Source organism: Perognathus longimembris, chromosome 22, assembly GCF_023159225.1.
Source record: "Perognathus longimembris pacificus isolate PPM17 chromosome 22, ASM2315922v1, whole genome shotgun sequence".
Classification (NCBI taxonomy): domain Eukaryota; kingdom Metazoa; phylum Chordata; class Mammalia; order Rodentia; family Heteromyidae; genus Perognathus; species Perognathus longimembris.
Window position 1 is genome coordinate 23,647,024 of NC_063182.1, and position 24,738 is coordinate 23,671,761.

Here is a 24,738-nt window from a genome sequence, read left to right on the forward strand (position 1 = left end):
CTGCTATTCAAACAATAAGCATTAGATATGTGTTTATTGAAATTTTACTTGCCACACAGTTTATACTTAAAATAAATTTATTGATATTCACGATCTAAACAATATAAACTTATATGACAATGGTATGGAGATACAAAAATGATTTCCATGAACCAAGCATGAGCTACAAATAAGATTCTCAGGTAAGAAAAGAAAGCAAAAGAGTTGTGTATAGTACCTCAACAAGAGTAAAATGTTAAAAAAAAATTAAGCTTTACTGAAATCTAGGAGTTTTAATGTATGATGTGCATAATGGACTACTGAGCTAAATTTAACCGCACATAACTTAAGAATCATAAATTAATATTTATATTTACTTTCTTATATAGCTAAGATTAAAACTTTGAACCAATTTAAAACAATTTTGTATATCACACTTACTTTGAATGAATTGCCAAGAATGAGTGTCAACATTTTAAACATTACAACTTTTCCCCTTAGATTATTAGTAGAAATAGGTAAGAATATTATATAGGCAAAAATAAAAGGTTAAGAAAACAGTACAAGAAATGTATCCAATGCCTAATGTATGAAACTGTAACCTCTCTGTACATCACTTTGACAATAAATAAGAGAGAAAAAAGAAAACTCAGTCTATGTTTTCCTTTTACAATGGTGCATTAAGAAATCATTTAGAAATAGAAACACAATGAAGTTAAATATATGAATCTAATTTGTCAATGCAAAACTCATCACAGCACATTGACAATGTTTTGGGGAATGCACTTCATTAAGTCAGCCCCCTCTTTTTAAGTGCGCCACAACTATATTCCTGCATTACATTCTGCAGTCAATTCTTTCAAATATATGAAGTTGAGATAATCACCACTAATATTTTAAAAGCCAAACAAGGTATATTACATTAAATAGACTTCTCAGCCCTAGTGTTGCCTGACAGGTATGTGATGTGCCAGGGGTTATATTATATTCCTCCTCCCATGCATGTGCCTCCTGCAGAGACAGCAGACTACAGAAGCTGACCCTTACTGAGACCATCTTGTCTCTCTGACAAAGCTCCTTTTTAACTTCTTACTTACTGGTTACTTCCTGTGATGGAGAAAAACTTTAGCTCAGCTTGTGATGATTTCACAGGCCCTGAGGACCCTGACCCTAATAGCCTCAAGGTCAGAAGTCAAGTTGTGTTCTGAAACATCTGGGTGCTTTATATTAAAGTGGAACAAAAGTGGAGAAATCTCCACCAGTGTGTGACAAGAAGGACAGGCAAAACAGGACCGACACACTGGTCATCTGTCAGCCCAGGCATCAGAAGCTCATTTTTAAAGTATACGTATTTCCAAACCTGATGTACAAAAAATTACAACCTCTCTTAAAGAAAAAGAGTCATGTATGTTTAGCTGAAATCTTGGTATTTTCAGCCTTTAGACATTTTAAATCACTCTACAAATAAAAACAAAAAAAAATAACAATTTGAGTAATTTAATGCCCTACAAATAAAACATTTTACATATAACAATAAAATTATTTGTCTATACATGTAGTGGTTAAGGAATTATTTGAGGGATATTTGTATTTTTAAAAATACATGAGAAAGTCTTCATGAGCTAGCTTAATATATCTGTTATGTCAAAACACAGAAACTTAAAGTTAAAACTGCTTAAAAAGGTTCTAAGAATGGAAAGAAACCTAAGACATAAATGACAACTTATTCATTGATCTCATATAACATAAGCATCTGCAGACTTAGGGCAGAATTCTCACATGTCAGGTGTTGCCATGAACTTTATATCTAAATCATGCGAGTAATCAAGAGCATGCTAGCAGGTCTAAAGCCTATGGAAATATATTTAAGTTCCATAACATATTGAAACCAAGTCTAGAAAAACAAAAACTAGACAATCAATGCTGTGTCAAATTTACTGTACTTGGGTTTAAAATGATTAAATGACCTTTTATGAAAGTAATCATTGTATTAGAGCAATGGTGGCCTTTTCATGACATTAGGAATTACAGACATGGAAGCACAAGCTACTTATTAGTGCATTTTTAGTGAATTATGGCAAAAGATTGTGCCACTTGTATATATTATGGACAGAACGCAGAAATATTGATAAATATTTTCTATCATGTACACAGAATTTTAACTCAAAAAATCAGATTATTCTGAAATGAAAATAATTTCATAGCCATACAGTGCACTGCAGTTAGAAACAAATTAACAGTTTTCTTGTAGTTTCAGTACTAATTACATGAATTCTAATCAAATATCAAGTACTAAATAGTAAAGTTAGTTAAAATTACCAGACTAATCTCAAATGTTCAAAGGGTCTCTTGAGATTTTAAATTCTTTACAATCAACAAAAGCATCCATGGTGTACACATAAAACAGGCAATACAAATATGACATGTATAAAAATAATAGGTGACAATATATAGAAATCTAAAAATAATACATACAAAAGAACAGGCAGAAAGCTTCTGGTTAGCATATTACTATTTTTTCTTTTTTGCAGCCAATTAAATGATCAGTTCAGTCCAATGAGCTATATTGTATTTTATAGAAAATACATTTAAAGATATCAATATGTAGAAAAAGGAGGGTAAATATATAATTTTTCTCCATATATGAGCATAAATACACAAACAATATTAAAACCATGATGTATCTTTCATGATTCATCCTAAAAAAAAGTATATAAAATGTCAGAACTTTTTCTGTACTCAAATAAATGTCAATATTTGCCAGAAGTTATGTTTTAGCTTCAGAAGTTATGTAAACAATCAGGATGATATTGCATATTCTCAATCTACATAAAATTATCACCTAATCTGGCTCTCAGAACAGTAAAGCTCAATATTAATATTTTCTCCAATTTTTATTAGTATTAGGGCTTCATTATGACAATTCCTTAGATACTTATATAGCATATCTTGAACAATTTCACCCCCTATATTTCATCTCCTTTTGTAAACAGATTTAATTTTGCTTTGCTTACATACACACACACGCACACACACACACACTTAATGTATTTTGATCCTCTTCATTTCCTATTACCATCCCTACACCCCTTCGTATTTCCTCTCCTCCAGATTCCTCCTATGTTCCCCTCTTACACTTATGTCTCATCATCGTCATCACCATCAGCAACATCACTTCAGGTCTAGATTCTCACGTAGACAAAATCATGTGATATTTGGCTCTTTGAGCTTGGCTTATTTCACTCAACATGATAATTTCCAGTTAAATCCATTTTCCTGCAGATGTCCTAATTTCATTATTCTTTAGTATTGAATAGTAAACATATTTACCTATCTATTAGCTATCTATATCATATTTTCTTTATTCATTAGTTGTTGAGCACTTGGTTGATACTACAATTTGGCTATTGTGAATAGTGCCGCAATAAAACACAGGTGAACAGGGCTTACTTTTGTATGTTGATTTATACACCTTCCAATATATGCCCACGAGTGGTAGAGCAGTGTGAAAAGGTCTATTTTTAGCTTTTTTGATGACTCTCCATATTAATTCCATAGCAGCGGCAGTAGTTTACAGGAGTAGTTTGCAGGAGTGTTCCTTTTTCCTCACATTCTCACCAACACATTTTTGTTTATTATCTTGGTTAGTACCATTTTGATTATGGTGAGATGGAATCTCAGTGTGTTTTGATTTGCATTTTCTTTATGGCTAAGGGAGTTGCTGATGTTGAACATTTCTTCATGTATCTTAAAGCCATCTGTACTTCTTCTAAAAATGGTTCCTTTATTTATTAGCTGAATTATCTGTTATTTTGGTGTTTTTGCTTTTTGGAAAAAGCTGTTATTCTAAAGCTATTTTTCAGAATGGTAAAATTATTTACTCAAAATGTTTGCACTGTTCATTGAAAAATAAAGTAATAGTATCAAGCCAAGGGAAATAGAGGAAATCAACTTGTAATAAGGAGATTGGAGATTAAAAATAGTGTGAAATGTATACTTACCAGTTCCACAAAAGCAAGTCCTCCATAGCTGTGAGCAACAAAAAATACATTCTCAGCTGCAGATTGGGCTATGAAATGGTCCCAAACATAGATTGCATGTTCTTCAGGAGAACCATTTTCCTAAAACAAGCAAACAAAAACAAATATATATATATATATACATATGACATACTATATCTAATTATTATTATAATAACCAACAGTTTTAAATTATATATTGGATATATACAATAAGATTGTGAACATGAACTCAAAGTAATATTGATACAAAAGAATTATACAGAGACATTAGTGAATAAATTAGTATTAAAACTATTAATAAATTGCTGCTATGCTTAATGGCTAATATAATCACCTGAAATATAATTATTTAAAATGAACATATTTTAAAAAAAGAGAACTGATCTAGGTATCACTGAGATCATAAAAATATATATGCTCAAGGTGCCATGGTTGCTCATGCCTATAATCTTTGCTACTTAGAAGGCTGAGATATGAAAATTGGGGTGTAGAGTCAGACTAGGAACACAAATCTGCAAGACTCTTATCTCCAAATAAATAACAAAAAGATGAAAGTGAAGGCATGTCTCAGTGAGGCTCTGAGTTCAAGTTCCAGTACTAGAGGTTGAAAAAACAACCCCATCCCTGATATTTACCATATATATGTATATATTGTATATGTATATATAGCATATGTATGATGTCATTATATAATCTATACATATATGTATATATGTATATACATATGTATATATGTATATATGAATCTATACATATATGTATAGACATATACGTATATCTATACATATATGTATAGATATGTATATAGGGTATCCATCCATCTATCCATCCATCCATCCATCCATCCATTGATAGATCTCCTAGGGGCTTTTATATTTCTCCTAACATACTAAATCCTAATACATGTTAAATGCAGAAAGTTTTATAATAATTTCATTTTTCTGTGTGTGTGTGTGTGTGTGTGTGTGTGTGTGTGTGTGTGTGTGTGTCCTAGGGGCTGGCATTCAGGGCCTGGGTGCTGAGTAATTTCATTTTTGCATCACTTATTTCTCAAAGGATGAAATAATTATTAGCATCGTTAATGCTCAAGCCAAACTCTAGATAATATAAAAAACAAGACTCAGAGAAGCACAGGTTTCTTGGTTTCCCTTATTTGTAGTACCTAGAATGTTTCTATAAATCTTTAAGTAAGCACACTAGGTGGTAAGCAAGTGGTTACTAATGAATTTACTGAAGTAATAGACTCTATGGAGAGCTCAAACAGTATATATAATTCCTTAAAAAGACTGAATCAAAGCCCAACAAAACAAGTACCAGGAAATGAGACCCTGCAATAGGGGAGGGTGGGGGCCAAGAGGAGTAGGGTAAAAGATGAAGGGGGGAATTGGAGAGAATACAGGCAAGAATGTATTATATATAATACCACAAAATTAAGAAACATAAGGGAAGGGTGGGTTGAGGAGGCCGAAAAAGTTGAAGTGATATCACAGATCAAGATGCACTGCATACATAAACTAATTTGTTAAATGTCAAAAAAAAATACATAACTGAAAAATTAAGAAAAGAAAGGCAAGTGGTGAATTCGGAGGGGTGGGTGAGAATGTTCAAAGGGGTCATATTGAATGCACTGTATTCATAAATTTCTTTGGTGAATGGTAGCTCCTTGGTACACTGCTTAAAGATAATAAAAATACTTAAAAAACCCAATCAAATATGAAAGTTACATAATACTAGTCAAACAAAACTAACTACTAAGAACAGATCATGGAAATATTTTGTATAACTATTTCTTAAAAGCTTTACCAGTCTAGAACACTAATTTCCTACGTGTATCTTATCCAACAAATGCCATTTAGTCACATTTTGTATCTTAGAAATTTTACAGTATGCTATTGTCCTTTTATCTAGCTCTGCTCTAGATTTATCTCCACAGCCACAAAGCCAAGTGTTAGTAGTTATTTCCTGTTGAGTGTCTCACAGACATTTTAAACTCAACAATTGTACTAAAACTTGCTTTCCAAACTTCTGACTCAATGTCCAACTGAAATCTAAGCACTATCTTTTTACTTTTCCCTCCCACAAATATATCACATAATGTATCACTAAATCCTGTTGATTCTGCTTCTAAATGCTTCTTAAAAGTGTCTACTTCTCTATTCTCATTTCCTATAGCTTTGCTAAGGACACTACATTTCATAAGTGGATGACTATAATAACCATCCCAGTTTTTCTGCTTTTAGGATTGTTCATTGAAATATTTTCCCTAATTCTGTAGAGAGACCTCTTTTTGAAAGCCTTCCAAAACCTGTAATTAAGATCATATGGCCAAGTCAGTCACTTTACTTAGATTCCTTCAACATTTTCTCATTGTCTTCAAGATGAAATTCAAATTCCTTAGTATGACACTCAAGGGTCTTCTGGTTCTGGCACTTGTTTATTACATGAATATTTCTCACCTTGGCTCGGCAATATACATTGAACCAAGTTACCCATTTACCCCTGAGAGAGCACAGAGAATTCTGTGTGTTTCTGATACAGAGAACAACTTGCCATATCTCAATTATGCTATATATTAACTTGTTTTGTTAATTTTTTATTATCTTTTAGTTGTCCAAAAGAGTTGCCAGTTAAGAAAGCAACTTAATTTATGAATACAATATATTTTGATCAATGTTGCCCCTTTCAACATTCTCACCCAACCCTACCCTATCCATCCCTTCCCTTATCTTCTTAATTTTGATTTCTTTTTTTTTCTTTTTTTGCCAGTCCTGGGGTTTGGACTCAGGGCCTGAGCACTGTCCCTGGCTTCTTTTTGCTCAAGGCTAGCACCCTGCCACTTGAGCCACAGCGCCACTTCTGGCCATTTTCTGTATATGTGGTGCTGGGGAATCGAACCCAAGGCCTCATGTATACGAGGCTAGCACTCTTGCCACTAGGCCATATCCCCAGCCCTTCTTCTTAATTTTGTAGTTTATACAATGGATTCTTTTTATTTAAAAAAAATTTTTTTGAAAAAGTGATGTACAGAGAGATTATATAGGTAAGGTCATGAGTACATTTCTTTTTGAATAGTGTTACCTCCTCCTTCATTTTCTCCTATTTCCCTCCCAACCCTGACTTTCTTCCCCTACCCTCCCCCCAAACTGTAACGTTAGTTTCTAACACAGTTTCTAGTGAGTATCACTGTTGCATTGGTTTAAACTTTGTCCTATCGTTTCTGTGATTCCTCTTCTCTTCCCATAATCAGATAAACTTATATAAAAGACAAAGTGTACAGAAACCAAAAACAGTAACAACAAGGGATAAATCAAAGAAACAAAAAGAAAAGAAATAAATAAGAAATAACAGCAAATAGTACACACACACACACACACACACAAAAGAAAAATCCTCCTGTTTCCATTTCTTGGAGTTCATTTCGATAAACATCAATTTGTATCATCATATGCACACGACCTCATCCTTTCCCCTTCTCCAGTTTATTCATTTTCCACTTTCCTCTTGACCCAACCCACCCCTTTTGCTGCTGCTTTATTTTGCTGAACTTTGATTTTCACTTTTCTAAGGAATTACACTGAGTTCCCCTTGAATCTACAGTATTTCAGTCAATATAGTTACATACATTTACAAACCATCCAATGTATTTACTTATAAGTTTATAAGCTATATCTATCTACTACTCATAAGGGGAAATGTACATGTTTTGTCTCTCTGAGCTGGACTTCACTTAACAAAATTTTTACTTTGTGACTTTTATTTTTGGCAGTACTAGGGTTTGAACTCAGGGCCTTGTGCTTGCTAAGTAAGTGCTCTACCACTTGAGCCACACCCCCAGTCTAACATTTTTCCCCAGGTTTTTCTTTACAGGATCTCTTTAGAAATGGCACAATATGGGCTGGGGATATGGCCTTGTGGCAAGAGTGCTTGCCTTGTATACATGAGGCCCTGGGTTCAATTCTCCAGCACCACATATACAGAAAATGACCAGAAGTGGCACTGTGGCTCAAGTGGCAGAGTGCTAGCCTTGAGCAAAAAGAAGCCAGGGACAGTGCTCAGGCCCTGAGTCCAAGCCCCAGGACGGCCAAAAAAAAAAAAAGAAAAAGAAAAAAGAAATGGCACAATATGATTCTATCTAATGGATGAGTGAAACATCATTTTGTATATAGATCACATTTTCCAGATCCATTCATCCTCTGAGTGACATCTGGGCTGATTCCATACCATTTTGGCTACGGTGATAGTGCTGCAACTAACATGGTCATATTTTTTTTGCTATATCCTTTGATTGAAAATGATCCTTGAGCTATGTTCTCACTTCACGCTCCACCTTCGCCTTTACAATTTCTATTTGTCTTCAATGTTAAAGGACGTATCGCCTCCTCCAGAAGTCTGAAGTCTGTAGTCTGTAATCTCAAGGTTAGAAGTTCTTTTTCAATATCTTGTACGTGCTCCAAATCTTTATGTTAATTGTTAGATTATCAATTTCTTGAAGCCAAGAGTTCTGTGTGTTCTTCCTTGTTAAATCTTAGTGTAATAAAACCCCAACACTTGTTTTCAGGATGATTACCTATGACCCTGTAGTCATATTTTAAAATACAAACATTTATGTCTTCAAAGATATCTGTTAGTAATAGAAATCTGTGATTATCCATGTTTAAAACATATGTATTGAGCCAGGTGCTGGTGGCTCATGCCTACAATCCTAATTCAGGAAACGGAGATCTGAGGATTGTGATTCAAAGCCAGCCTGGACAGGAAAGTTTGTGAGACTCTTATCTCCAATTATCCACCAGAAAACCGGAAGTGGCACTGTTGCTTAAGTGGCAGAGTGCTAGCCTTGAGCTGAAGAGCTCAGGGACAGTGCCCAGGCCTGGAGTTCAAACCCTGGGATGGCCAAAACAAAACAAAACAAACAAAAACCCACTACAAAACATATGTATTGAATAAAAGAATAATAATTAGAAAACTTTTAGTGATGTTAAATGTTCATAATTTAGGTCCCATTGACTTACAAAGTGAGAAAATGGTCATAAAATCAGGGTAATAGTTACCTCAGTACAAAAAGTTGGGGGGGGGGTGATGGGGAGGGAAAAAGGGAGAAAAACAAGGGGGAGGGTAAAAATGTTCCACAAGAACTGTACTCATTATTTTACATAAGTAACTGTAATCCCTCTCTACATATTGACAATAATATTAAATTTTTAAAAAATTGTGACTGATAGTACCTTCAGGGTTCCATTACTTGATTGTAGTCCTAATTACACACATGTGACTTTTATAGCTATTATTTAAACTGACCATAAATATTTAGCACCATTCTGTATCAATGAAGGGTGTATATCTTCAATGACCACAGGATTTATTGCACGCACTCTTGAGAATAGAGAAAGATCATTTTACCAGTAGTTGTACTGGAAGAATAGGTCAAAACTGAGACTAATGAAAATGTGCTTACCTGGTCTCCCTAGTTATATACTTCTTATATGCAAATCTCTGTTTCAAAATGTATTAATCTGGGAAAGCCAGTCTAAAATACAACTTTAGCTGGATTCTGGGAAACAGGAAGTTAACTAAAGGTTCAAGTCTCATTCAATAGTGTAAATGATTTTATGAGCCCCTCCCCCACCCTCACACTAGCTTAAAAATAGGTAAAAGGCCTGGTGCCAATAGCTCATGCCTGTCTGTAATCGTAGCTACTTAGGAGCCTGAGATCTGCAGATCATGGTGCAAAATTATCTACAATCAATCACAGAAAAAGCAGGAAGTGATGCTGTAGCTCAAGTGGTACAGTGCTAACCCTGAGCAAAAGGAGCTGAGAGACAGTGACTAGGCCCAGAGTTCAAGCCTGGGACAAAGAAGGGAGGGAGGGAGGGAGAGAGGGAGGGAGGGAGGGAGGGAGGGAGGGAGGGAGGGAGGGAGGGAGGGAGGGAGGGAAACAAAGCTATTGAAAAGCAACTGTGCTGCACATGAACGGTAGGATTATTAGTGTTTTGTATCTTTAGCTTCAGTTAGATATTATAAACTGTCCAACATTTCTACCAAGTACATTATTTGAAATAAAAATGTAAATGCCATTCCCAAAGTCAGAAATACCACCTAGTAGTAATGCATGGTTTCTTAGTATCTGAAAAGGGTCTTTATATATTCTAAGCTAAACAATTCCAGTATTTGGTATGAGTCAACTGCACATTCACTAGCAGAAAGTGAAAATGATTATTTTAAATAGGTCTAAGAGTAAGAAGTGACAGTTGAGAGCTTGATGGTAATGGAACACACAGAAAAAGTACCCAAATAAGATGTCATCTACTGCACTAATCTGAGATTACTGGTGTTGCCTGAGCCAGCTAGGTGGTAGAGTAATTGTCAGCAGCATTGGTCTTCAATCATCTAAAGAAGGTAATGTGAACCCCACACTTGAAAGACCAGTAACAGAAATTAAGAAATAGTCCCTGTTCAAAATATTATATTAAAAAAAACACAAGATATGGAGATAAGCATTAGCTTATCTACTTCCTAAGGCTTTTAAAAAGTAAGGATTTCTTGGTACTTACAATGGTTTAGTGGCTTGAACCCCATCTACTATCAGATCTAATAAATTCTGCAAAATATTAGTACCCTTCTACAAGTTTAAGAAAAACCAATAAACAGGGAGTAGTTTTAACTATATACTTCTTTACTAATATTGCAAGCCAAAATATCAATTTTATAACGAAGATGATGCAATGAAACAACTTAATGTCATTCCAATCTGCAGACCACATTATGTCCACAGGCCATTACATATTTATGAATCATAATCCAGGCAGTATATTATCAATGATGTATTTTGAGATTTCAACAGGAAAGATTTTCTAATATACTTCAATTACAAAAATGTAAACATACTAAATCTACACTACAGGATTCTAGTTGAATTTCAAATTAGAATGCATTTTGTATTATTTTAGAAAATGCAAATATATGAAGTGTATGAGAAGAAGAGTGAACTTATTAATTAGAGTTTGCTAGTGGGAGAATGTATAAAGTATTTTTATTGTGGAATTCTGCAGTATGCAGAGTGTAGGATAAATTTTGTGATGTACACTTGCATTCATTAATCGTTAAATGCTAAACAGAAGTGATACAAAAACCAAAGCCTTATCAACTATACCAGATTCTACTACCTAGGCACTGCATGGTCTGCATTTATGATGGACTACCTGAGCTGATAACACATGGAATTATCTAAACAACATTTGCATATTTGTGTAATTATTTTCTAAGGTTAATTAGCTCCTGTAATGCATTTTGCCCTTTGAGACTACTTACAGTGACAGGTTCACATATTTTCTGAACCATTGCCAAATTTGACAGATTTTTCTTCAGCTCACCTGTTGCTAAAAGTTACCAACTAAGTAATACACACAACTTTATTTAGAAAAGTAAACTGAAAATATAATAAACTCAAAGAAATTTATAATGTCCAATTTTAAGGTAGAAAACATTAAGGCAATTTAAAAAATTTACATTGCTAAACATATCTATTATTACAATTTCTATATGAACACACATGTGTTACTAATTCCAATTATGTCACGTGACACAAATATGCACTTATGTATGTGTACACATACACAAATACACCCACACACTCCACATTCTATCTGCTGATCATAGTACTGTCTTTTTTTTTTTCATTTCTTTATTGTTAAAGTGATGTACAGAGGGGTTACAGTTTCATACGTAAGGTAGTGAGTACACTTCCTATCCAACTTGTTACCTTCTCCCTCATTTGACTTCCCATTTCTACTTGAGATATATCAGTTTATATACTTGTTTATTGACAAAAATTACAAATGCAGTTATTTCTTCTAAAAACCTAGTATTTTACAATAGAAAAAGTATGGTTTTCTAAAAATTCAAATGCAAAGCAGTTTCTTAAGTCAGACAAACTTATGAGGATGCAAAAATGTATCATCTAATTATCTAATTTAACTTATCCTCTAGAATATTTCTAGAGCACACAAAATTCTCTCAACTTTTGGTCCTATTACCCTAACTCTAACTGTTAACATTTGTTTCCCAGGACAACATCCACGTGAGCTGGCTTTTTCTCATTTATTCTTTATAATGATTTTTGATAGTTTTTGGAGATTGCTGTGCAAACTGTATGCAACTTGCTGGCGTGTAAGCTGGAATGACATGTAATGACCGAATTTCTATAACACATCTGATCTTTTAGAACACATGTGTTAAAGTGTTTTTTAACAAATGGCTGCAAATGTTGAGCTGACAGAAAACCTTCATGTTTTTATCTGTTCAAAAATAAAACTTAATCTGACAAGAAGTTAATGTTAAAAACAAGGGAAATAAATAACTATGGCCTATCATTTACAGATATGACACCTGATACATTGTGATTGGGGGCTATATTGCCACTGCAAAAGAAGTGTCATCTAGAATAGAGAAAGACAGAGTTGATTTCTTTTCTTCTCCCTTTCCTTTCTCTTTCTTGTCTTTTTTTTTCCTTGTTCCAGTACTGGTGCTTGGACTCATGTCCTCATATTCTTACATGGCTTTCTTGCTCAAAGCTGCTCTTCTACTACTTGAACCATGTTTCTAGTCCAGGTTTTGCTAGCTAATTGGAGACAGAATCTCACAGGTTTTTCTACCCAAGCTACCTTTAAACTATGATCCTCTATGTCTCGGGCTTTCTCTATAATTAGGATTGCAGCTATAAGCTACTGGAGCCCAGCTAAACTGGTATGATTCTTAATTTCAAAATGCTGTTTTCCTGTGGACATTAGTCTTTTTTTAAACTAGTGGCCCTGGGAATTAAGACCAGGGCCTTTCTTGAATATAACAGACTAATGCCCTAACATTGAGCTACATCCCCAGTCCATCTCTTTAGCACTTCCAATAAAGTAATCAGTGATGATTCACATTAATTAAATTTAGGGATTTTCTTCGTACTGCATTCTATAATGCAAGCATAATGTTAATAGAAAGCATGAATCTAAATAATTTACAAACATTAAGTCATTTAATCTTAGCAGCTGGTATTATATTCACCTCTTAAATCAAATGAACAGACAATGATTAAGAAACTTACTGAAGAAAATTGTTAGTGTATATTACTGATTAAATTCAAACCAAGGCAGTCTGACTTCATTACTGTAATCTTTTTTTCCCCCTGTCCTGGTGTTTGAACTCAGGGCCTGGGTTATGTCCCTAAGCTTCTCTGTACTCAAGGATTGTGCTCTACCACTTGAGCCACAGCACCATTTTCAGCTTTTTCTAAGTGGTTCATTGGAGATAAGAGTCTCACAGACTTTTCTGCCTGGGTTGGCTTCAAACTGTGATCCTCAGATCTCAGCCTCCTGAGTAGCTAGGATTATAGGCATGAGTCACTGATGCCCAACTTCATTGCTGTAATCTTAATCACATTCTAGAGTCTTGAATATTATATTGCATTTGATATACTTCTTTTTAAGTAGGAATAACCACTGTTGCACTTTATAGCAAGGAACTAGAATGAAAAGGCACAAGAATGTTGTCTATGTAGAAATCATATGCTGTGGGCCAGGTTGACATAAACGAAGATCATTATTGTGAAATGAAGTTTATTTCAGAGTGCCCTTCTCTTGAATGGCATTTGCTACCTTATAAGGGAGAAGCTGAGTGTAACTTTAAAACTGTTTGTATTCATCTACAATACACAATAAGGCTAAATGAAAGATGCTAGACACAAAAGACAACATAAAATATTATTCAATTGACAGGAAATTATAAAAAAGCAGGCATTACAATGTTAGAATGCAAATCGGTGCTCAGCAGGGTCAGAACAGGAAACAGAGACTAGCTGGGAAGGGTTACAAGAGAAAACTTTTGGATAATGAAACAAAAATAGATAATGAAAACATCATGACTATGATGATGGTTACCCTATGACATACTTATCAAACACATCCAACTCTGTATGTAAAACTAATGCAACTTAATATATTAACAATAATAAAAATGATGGCCTGATAGCTATCTGCCTACTTTTGTAAATATACTACTGGAATAAAGGTACAAGTAGTTGCTACATATCATCTACATCCAACTTACAGGAGTCAAGTTGAATTGTTTAGACCAAGTCAGTATACCCTGCAGGCATAAATTAGTTACTGTCACTTCTCTTAAGAAAATATTTGTCAACCCTGCTCTACATGCTTCTGATCTCAGTTCCAGTTTAGAATGGCAGATTAAACATCCATGTCTGAATACATTATCACTCCAAGCACTATAAACACTATCATAAAAGATTTCTTTTAACAAAGACATAAACCCATAAGGATTAAGAAAACAGAAAAAATGGAACATTTTTGGAAGACAGATATTAGATAGACAAGTAGCACTAGTTTAACAGATCTGAGGAAGCCTAATCTGAAACTGGCAGTAGGAAAGCTGAGAATCAGCTCCAGGAATTGGGGGAGAGTGGATTCAAGCTAAAATCAGGCAAAGAAGTAGTCAGCCACAGTGTAACAGCCTTAATTTAAGCCCCAGTACCAACACACACACACACACACACACACACACACACACACACACACACACACATTTTCCACCCTTCTATTAAGGAAAAGCTTGGCTGATATTTCTCCACATTTAGAAAAATGTCTATCAGTGCTGGAATTAAAAAAAAATGGGAACTGACTCTGTGTGTGTGTGTGTGTGTGTGTGTGTGTGTGTGTGTGTGTATACTGTGCTAGAGCTTGAACCTAGGCTTTGCACCGCTAACAAACACTCTACCACTGTCCACTGTATCAATGCCTATTGGTCCCACCCATGCATACTGAATGCAAAATGTGAGTGGCTGTATTTTATTTCCCCCATTTTCATTTCTTTTAAACTTCCACACTGTGGTAGAAAGTCGGACCCTCAGTCTTCAGACAGAAGACTAGAAAATTTCTTTGGGAAAGAAAATCAGACTAAATAAAAGTTCTAAAGATACAGATAATGGCAGTCAGCATGGAAGGCTGTTCCCAACAAATATCCATACTGAAATTCAAACAGTAAACCTCATCCATATTTTTATAGATCCCAACCATTTTTTTATACATCACTGATAAATATGAATATATTATGAGATTAAGGAAAAACTATAAATACAAGATATGGAAACTAGAACAATGATTTCAGATTTCTCAGAACATTAGCTGCCCTATTGAAAGACTTAAGAAATACCAGTATAAAGAATGAAACCAGATCTATATAAAAGAATATTATTGTAAAGTTTAAAATAGAGAAACAAGAAGATTCTGAATATTGCAAGAAATTTTAACTGAATGGTTAATCTCAGTATAATTTTAGAATTTTCAATAGCAATAGAAGAAGATATTAACTGCTATCAAGGTTCAAAAGGAAAATAATTTTCATTGCACAATTCTATACCCAGCTAAAAGCTCATCCTATTTATATTTAAGATAAACATACAAAGTCAAAAATTATACCACATTGTAAAGAAAGAATCTGGAGCAAGAAATTATCAAAAAATAAATAAACTACAGGAACAAGGAGATATAACACAAGAGAATGGCAAAAAGAATCTTCAAAAGAATGAGAAAGATACAAGGACTACAGCTACACACTGGAGTTAGTAGGGCAACTATGCTAAATGACAGTAGTATGTCAAAAAGTAGTATCTCAAAAGTGGTATGAGGGCTGATAGAGTCATGGCCCTCATCATGGTCTCAAGACATGATATATGAGTCTGATCTGACTTTGAACTTGCATTTGGTTGGTCTTAATAATATAGTAATACTGTTCTCACCCATTCAAACTCTGTTGCTCTGGTGTATCAGGTCAGGGGTCTTACAACTCACAACAGTGTTGTTTTCATTAACTAGACCATGGGGAGCTTAGATAGGAAATACAGAGAGCACAGTTCTTGATTTACTGATCTTCTCTTTCTGGTGTTCCAATTATGCAAAGCCATGTAAGGATCCTCTTGTAAATGCTCAGGGAAGTTGATGGCACATCATGATCCAGAGCATTTACCTGGGTTATCTTCTACTAAAACTTTTTATCTCATAGCAGCAATATTTTCTTTCTCTTACACAATTAGGCCTGTACCTGCTATACCATATTTCAAAGTAAACAGTAAATAATAAATTATTTAGGAATAAATTATTTAGAAAATGATATATTTAAGAAACATATATATATATATATATGTATATATATTTCCAGGTTAAGGGATTAGGATGTAGGCATGTTTAGAGATCACTGTTCTGCCTATGACAACCTAGCAAGATCCCTGGGATATAGTGTTAAAACTTATGTAGGTTTGGAAAGCTTGGAAAGACTACATTTCTTGTCAAACATTGTTGCCCCCTTTCCCATTTTACATTACCTTTAAAATTACATTAACTTTAAAAAAAAGAAAGCTTGGAAAGAGTGATGATTTATATTATATGAAGATTTTTGTATCTTGTATTACCATTCACCAGAAAGGATCCATCACAACAGATGTAATAAGCAACCAAGAAATCAGAATGACTCATCCAGTTTATATCAGTTAGACTGTCACTGGCTCTGTGAGTGTAGGCAGAATGCATGAACACAGAAGCTAAAGGAGGCAAGGATGGAGGCTATCCAAAGGCTTACAGCCTGCATGCCTTCACTCAACAAAAATGGCCTAGCTACTGCCACTGAATGACAGTAAAAGTAGAATGGCAGAGAAAAAAAAGACATCTCTAGAACAGTCGTGTGTACGTGTGTGTGTGTGTGTGTGTGTGTGTGTGTGTGTTAGGAAAGAGACAAGAAGATTGTATGATATAAATATACACAATTAATATCAGGACAGCACACTGAAAATACACCTAACACTGCAGATAATTCAATTTAGATATTCTCTAGACAAAATAGTGTAGTCAGAAGCTAAGTATGTCTCTTTATCTCTATCTAAAGCTGTAATTTCAACTTGCCCTTTCATGTTTATCCTGGGTCATTAAGAAAGGGTTAAATATATTCAGCATGCTCTATCTTAAAAAAATGCATTATACAGAAACAGCGGTGAAGAAAGAAGGGATGAAATCTTTTGGAAGCAAGATTGTGGAAAGCTGAAGTTTATGTGTAGTCAGGGGAAATTCTGGCAGGTATCAGTGGATGAGTTGGTATTCTTGTTTGATAAATGTTAACCAGATAAAGTGTCCATAATTACTCTGTGGGGGGAAAAGGAAGGAGTGAAATGCTTTGCATTAATTAGTAAGTATGAAACTATAGGAAGAAACAATTGCTAGACAACACATATTCACATATGCACATATGGGTTTAAAAAACCTGTATGGTGTTATTTAATATGCTTTTAACCTTAAGTCATTAATTAACCCCCTTGGAAGCCCAGATTCTGCATTTCTACATAGGAGGTTAATCCTGGATGTCAAACTCAAAGGGCTATCTACCACTTAGCTCCATTGCCAATTCTACCTTTTCCATATAAAATACAGCAAAACTTCTTAACAAAGAGAACCAGCAAAAAAAGCCTATAGTACCTATTTGGCATTGGTGGGTATATATATATATATTACAAAGACATTATTTATATACTTGCAATGATTATTGACTGTGACAAACACTTTCAAAATGAATATATAAAAACTGTGATATTAGTTTAGACATCTGATAATTTCTCTATGTGTTGGAGAAAAGCTAAATTCTTTCAGATTTTGACAATTTAAATCGAAGTAGTATTTTACCCTTCAAAAGTGAAGACAAGGTAGCAGTTACCAAATTCATTTATTAGAAGTACATTCTATGTTAGATAACAAAATCTGGGTGTTAAATTTTAGTTATCAGTTGATGTTTTTAAATCAGTGCTAATATAGATTTGAATTTGAAATAATTTTATTTCAATGGGTCAAGTTTCCAAGAATAAGAAGACAACCAAGGTAAAAAAGGCTGACATAGTTTTAATTTTTGTTAGTACTATTAAATGGCTTTCTCACATTCCCACCAAAATGAGAAGTTTTTATTTTACATACAGTCAATAACAAGTGCTGTTATGGTTACTTCAATATTTTTATGAATTAGCATTGTCAATTAATAGTTGCACATAATAGCAACTATTTGTAAAGTAAAGAAAAAAATTACAAAAACTATTTATTTAACCAGGTAAAAACATAGCATAATTTAAAATACAAAAATCTTAATACAAACTAAGGTCAAGGACCATGTCTTATTAATACTTATTACAACACTTATTAGGTAATTATGATTTATTATTAACCTGTAACTTTTATTAGAAAATTACCATTATCTACTTTCTGATAAAGAATAGTAATTAATTCATTGAAATTTCAACAATAGTATGAGACAGGGACTAGTACATTTCTGTGTTCAAGGACACATAGCTGTAGCTTAGCTGTCTTAGAGTTGAAGATACAAAGATATGATGCAATTCAGGATTAGAGCTCAGTGGAGAGACCCTATTTCACCTCCTGTGACAGCTAACTCACTTCCCTACCTTCTCTTCCACACAGGTCTTGTAAGTCTACTAATGTAGCACAGAAACCTTAACTAGCACTTAACTGCTTTGTGTAGAAATGTAATTTAAAATAGCCTAAAGATTTTTATAAAACAATTACAGAAAATTTAACTTCAGTTATCAGCATTATAAAATCATTAGAACTAAAATTAAATACCTAAAATTTAAACAGAAGATGGACAGTATACCCTACAAATAAATTCTAGAAACTTTATGCTGCTTCTCTTTTATGATGAAATACCTTTTTTATAACGTGTATGTATGTGTGTGTATGTGTATGTATATATATAGTTTTAAATTCACAAATAAGATTCTGAAGATTGGAAATAAGTCATACAATAAAGTGTTACTGAACAGCACATTATTAATATAAGACTATTTTAAGCTGAAAGATAAAGAAAAAAATAAAATTGTCATTTTTAGCAAACTAGACAGACTCAATTTCAGGATAAGAAACAAAAGTCTTCAAAGAATTCTCATAGGTTATAAAGATTGTCAGAAGACCATCACAAAATGACCTTGCAGGCACCAAACTCACCTAACAGTATTTAGAAGTATATTGTTTCAAATCAATAACTAATTAACAAAGTACAAAAGAAGTTGCACTGTTTCCTTAGCTCCTTGTTAAAAATGGCTTTTGGCAGCACATGGGCAGAAAGGTCGCTTTTATGACATCTCCAGGAGCCTTTCAACACCCTGACTCTGTCAGATTAAATTACTTTTAGCAATTAATTGTCCTAAGTTAAAACAGAAGCACATTTGTTACAGCAGGCTGTCATAATGACATGGTGAGTAGTTGTTTTGATATGAATTTCTTCCACTGACCTTGTATCATATCTTAATTTTTGTGGTTGACCTAACTGGAAGATTGGGAGCACATCTTAGCTCAACAAAACAAAACATCATAAAAACAAAAAAATCACAGCCCAAACCTTTGGAGTTTCAGATAAAGTACCAAGTAAAGAATAATTGAAAAACAATTTTCCCAGGGTACTTTCAAAAGCAAGGTTTATGTGAATAAGAAATAGGATATTGAATTTAAAAGAAAATTGATTTTAATACAAACATTTAGAATATAAAGAAGAACAAAATGTTCATTTGAGTTTGCCAGTTTTATAAGGAGTTACTCGATAATTATCCCATAGTACCAATATTAAAGCCTAGAAATAATATGCTACCTTTTCTTCCTCTTTGAGCTGGCTTTTTTGAGCAGTCTTAAATTTTATCTCTTATTTCATCATATAATTTTTACATGTAACTATGAAATAATTTTAAAATAAAAATTTCACATATAAATATACATAAATGTTACATCTTGTATTTGATGGGATATGCCTTACTTAAACTTCTATAACTTTGTAAATTTAGTTATCAATAATAACTCTTTATCACATCTGCATTTGAGTTGAGCTGCAAATCCCATCTCCTAATAGAACAGAATCCTTTGGTGAATCCAATAATAGATCAGAGTGTAAATTTTACAGTATACAGCACATGTAAATCTTTGTCCTAAAGGAAAAATATTTTAGTTGATTTTTTTTCTTTATATTTCTATAAATCTGAAACATTCGTCCACTATCTCAAAATTCATGAGAACTTCAAAGAGGCTAAAATAAGAGGTTAAAAACTAGGGGGGGGGGCTGGGGATATGGCCTAGTGGCAAGAGAGCTTGCCTCGTATACATGAGGCCCTGGGTTCGATTCCCCAGCACCACATATACAGAAAACGGCCAGAAGTGGCGCTGTGGCTCAAGTGGCAGAGTGCTAGCCTTGAGCAAAAGGAAGCCAGGGACAGTGCTCAGGCCCTGAGTCCAAGGCCCAGGACTGGCAAAAAAAAAACTAAAAAAAAAAAAAACAAAAAACTAGGGGGGGCTGGGGATATAGCCTAGTGGCAAGAGTGCCTGCCTCGGATACACGAGGCCCTAGGTTCGATTCCCCAGCACCACATATGCAGAAAACGGCCAGAAGCGGCGCTGTGGCTCAAGTGGCAGAGTGCTAGCCTTGAGCGGGAAGAAGCCAGGGACAGTGCTCAGGCCCTGAGTCCAAGGCCCAGGACTGGCCAAAAAAACAAAAAAACAAACAAACAAAAAAAACTAGGGTAGTTCAAAAGAACAAAGATAATGAAAAGCATGAGATTTTTTTTATCCTGAACTTACAAAAAAACTCATAACAACAGTTTTCATCTTCTAGTGTTTACTCGGATATTGTGTAGAATACTCAATATTTTCTATTTCATTTAATCTTCATGGTATTATGGGCAGTCATTGCAATTATTTCCTTTTTATAGATAAGACCACTGATTACTGAGGTGCTTAGTCATTTGATTTAATATCACAACGGAGGAGTCTCTTTGACTTTAGAGTTCATGGTCTTACATTTATCATCTAGTAATTTTCTCTATATGTTCCCATGTATACGTTTATGTGTATTGTGTGGGCATGTAAACATATACAATATATACACATAGTGCGTACATATGCCTAAAACCAAATAGCTTCCTAGTCATAATTATAGAATTTGGGCCTAACACATGGGTACATATAGAAAATGAACCTTCATTTCTTCCAATTCGGGGTATATACTGGGAAAGGTTAAAGCTACCGATGACGTGTATGTACAAAGGAGGAAGACGTACAAGTAAAATTTCCTTTGCAGTCAGGAAAGGCCACAGGATACTAAGAAAAATGAAGCTAATGGGAAAAGGAATGCATCTGTATTTGTGCTGAGGGTAGATAGTACCTTCTCAAGTATCTAGTAGGATTTTTATTCTGATCAATTAGTATTAACACACTTGAGGGGCAGAGAAGCTTTCCTCTCCACTTACAATAACTCACTAAGTCCTCTGCTTGGTGGGAACTAAGATTTTACCTTCACTATCTACATTAAAGGCAGCTGTTATTTTTATGGGACTCACTTTCAAACTTGTAGCCATGGTTACAAGTTTGTTCATAACAGAATGGGCAATATTAATATGAACATACATTTAATATTCAAGGTCACTGTTAACATTTTCAAAACTATACATTAACTATAGTATTTGGTATAATTTCATCTAAAGTTAATGTTGTGAGGGTAACTATACACTAGTAAAAATATTTCTATTAAATAATTTAAATCTCAGCCAGATGCTGTAGCTCATGCCTATAACCCTAGCTACTCAGGAGGCTGTGAGCTGAGGATCACAGTTCAAAGCCAGCCTGGGCAAGAAAGTCTATGAGTCTCTTATCTCCACTAAGCTACCAAAAAACAGCCACAAGTAGAGAGCTAGCCCTTGAGTACAAAAGTTCAGGAACAATGCTGAGGCCCCAGAGTTCAAGCCCCAAGATTGAGAAAAAAATAACCTCTAATATATATTTAAGAAAAATTTCTAAATGAAATTTATATATACTACATTCATTGTATTTCAGTTAAATATTAGGAATTCTACATACTTATGAAAGCTTTTGAATTCCTTCTAAGAATATATTCTATAGCATTGAAAGATTAACAGTAAAAGCACAGGAATTCACTCATTTGATCAAAAGATCTCAAGGATTTTTCATTGCTGTAGAAAGAATACAACTGACTGATGCAATGCAACCTGGTATTCTTTTCTCCTCAATAAAAGCAGTGGGAACTCTTAGGACAATTCGTTAAATATGGGAAAAGACAAAAGAGCATTAAATGTTTAATAAAAGGATTTCAATATTTCATACATTCATAATACAGAAATTAAGGCTACAACTTTTGGTGTTCCTATCCATTTCAGAAAGGAGCAACAGAGGAAGAGATATAAATGACTTGTCTGTTGTTTTTCATTGTCTAATTGTAGTAATTTCATTAGCTGAAATTTCTATTCTCATGAAGGTGTGAACATCAGCATATATTACAGGTGTTTCCTAAATCCTTAAAGTGACTACAAACACCTCACTTGTCTACATATGGCTATTATTTATTATATCAAAACAATGAAAGCAAAGTCATCCAAAAGCAAAGGGCACATATGGGAAAACAAGAAGAAATCAGGGATAAGAGAATTTCCTAGTAGTAGAGCAATATAGGATGTGCTTAATTCCTATAGCAATAATCAGTGACAATACCATGCACTGTTTGCAGGCTTATTGGAGATTTGTCTCATAGGCATTAGCTAACATTAAGAAGATTCTAGACTTAAAAAGACATATAGATATTCAACCTCGACTACACTCTCCACAGAAACAGGCCAGGCTCAGGTAGGCAGTAAAGTGGCAGAACTCTCCCAAATTCACATTTCAGATATTAGCCAAAGCTAGTATTATAGGCAGGCATTTCTAAGAAAAAGCCATCTCAGGAGCCCTCAATATATGTCTTCATTCCCATGTCAATGCAATGGGGTAGACAGAGGTCTCTTATATCCCCCTCTCAAACTTTTGTTTAATCAATTAGCATATCCTCACTATTGATGTTCTAACATTGTATTCTGAAATTGACATTCTACTTCTAGAACCTATCATTTATTTCAGTTGCCTAGGAAATAAAAATAAGTATTTACACATTGGGAACTTACAGCATAAAAGCACTGTGAAGATTGACATGTTAAAAGAGACAAGTGAGAATTGACATATTAAGAGACAAGTAACTGTTATATTTTCCTGCTTGTAAGTACAAAATAATTATTACAAAAGCATCACTGTAAAGAATTATAAATTCTATAACATACTGTTATGTTAATAAATATAGAAATGAAGGAAAGGGAAACAAAAAATAGAACAATAAGGGATTGTTATTATCAATGGCAGTATAACAGAACTAAAATTGGAAATTTAACTTGTGTGGGGGGGCAGGAAGAGAACAGAAGAATAAAATGGAACAAAGTTGACATTACACTAAACAGATGAACATAAGTAAATGAAAGTGAGGTAAAATTTTCATGTTTTGCATTTAACATGTGTCTCTCTCTGTCTTCTAGATAACTTACTCCCCCTTACAAAGGAAGAGAGATTCAAGTTCAAGAGTTCCTGGGTTACAAGAGATACACTTAAATTATGTCCTGAAGAGTTAAGGAAATAGGGAATCACAACAGAATAGAATTCTTTATTACATCAGTATCTCATAAAAATGCCAGTGGGTGGAACAAAAGGGGCATGGAATCCCTAGACAGCTGGAGGAGGTCATTGGTGAACTCACAGTAGTTGGGATTCTGGGCCAGACTGGCTAGCTCTGTTATGAGGATCTTCCAACCAATGTAACAATAGTAATTCATTAAATTAAGAATCAAGATAGTTCTCAACAACCAGCGCGACCCTGTCATTAGTCCCAGGTGCCTCTCAGAAATCTCAGAAATCTCAGAAATCTCAGAAATCTCTACGAATACTTGAGCAGTGATGATGCAGGGAAGGCCAGTAAATCCAGAGCCTACCACTGCTTCACTGACTTGAGAACCATGTGGACAGAGAGAGGAGCCTGTGAATTCACGGGGGCTTGGGAGAGGATCAGATGGAGAGTAAAAGTAGAGTATGGGAGGTTAGGAATCCAGCCCCCAGGTTCATGTCAGGAACTTGAGGAGAATTTAAAAAGGAGGGTGGCGACGGGGAATGGTAGAGACAGTGTGACTGATTGGAATACATTGTAAACATATGTAGACAGTAATAATAAAATTTCCCCTGTATAACTAATGTAAGCTACTAAAAAAGAAGGGGAGGGAGAGGAGAGAGAAAAAGAGTTTTAAATCTACTTGTACTCAGCTCAGAATTTTAGAGGGTATTGAGTTCTCACTCTGGCACTTTATGGACTACAAGTAGAAATCAACAGCCAAAGAAACTACAAAAAATATTCAAACACATGGAGACGGAACAAATACACTTTTGAATGATGACTAAGTCACCGAAAAAATAAAAGGGAAAATTAAAAAAAACTGAGAATCTAATGAAAAAAAAAAGGAAACTTACCAGAATCTCTTGAAATATAACAAAAGCAATGCTAGCAAAGATGTTTTTTTGCTATGAACTGGCTACATTGATTTTATTTTTTTTCAAAATTTTATTATCAAACTGATGTACAGAAAGGTTACAGTTGCATACTTTAGGCACTGGATACATTTCTTGTACAGTTTGTTACCTTGTCCCTCATACCCCCCTCCCTCCTCCTCCTTTCCCCACCCCCCCCACGGAGGTGTTCAGTTCACTTACACCAAACAGTTTTGCAAGTATTGCTTTTGTAGTTGTTTCTCTTTTTTTACCCTGTGTCTCTCAAATTTGGTATTCCCTTT

At 34.3% G+C, this 24,738-nt stretch overlaps 1 protein-coding gene and 1 long non-coding RNA gene across 8 annotated transcripts in view; one reads left to right on the forward strand and one right to left on the reverse strand.

Annotated features, from left to right (window-relative positions):
- Fam172a (family with sequence similarity 172 member A) overlaps window positions 1-24,738 on the reverse strand; it is a 365,442-nt gene that overhangs the window by 172,846 nt on the left and 167,858 nt on the right. For all 7 annotated transcript variants that reach the window (XM_048331051.1, XM_048331055.1, XM_048331056.1 and 4 more), the window contains one exon: window positions 3,981-4,100. In XM_048331051.1, the coding sequence (XP_048187008.1) occupies window positions 3,981-4,100 (120 nt within the window). The remainder of the gene's footprint in view (window positions 1-3,980; window positions 4,101-24,738) is intronic.
- Window positions 627-23,511, forward strand: LOC125339800. The gene is made up of 3 exons (XR_007208624.1): window positions 627-1,321; window positions 10,350-10,357; window positions 23,501-23,511. It is a non-coding gene; the product is annotated as an uncharacterized LOC125339800 (long non-coding RNA).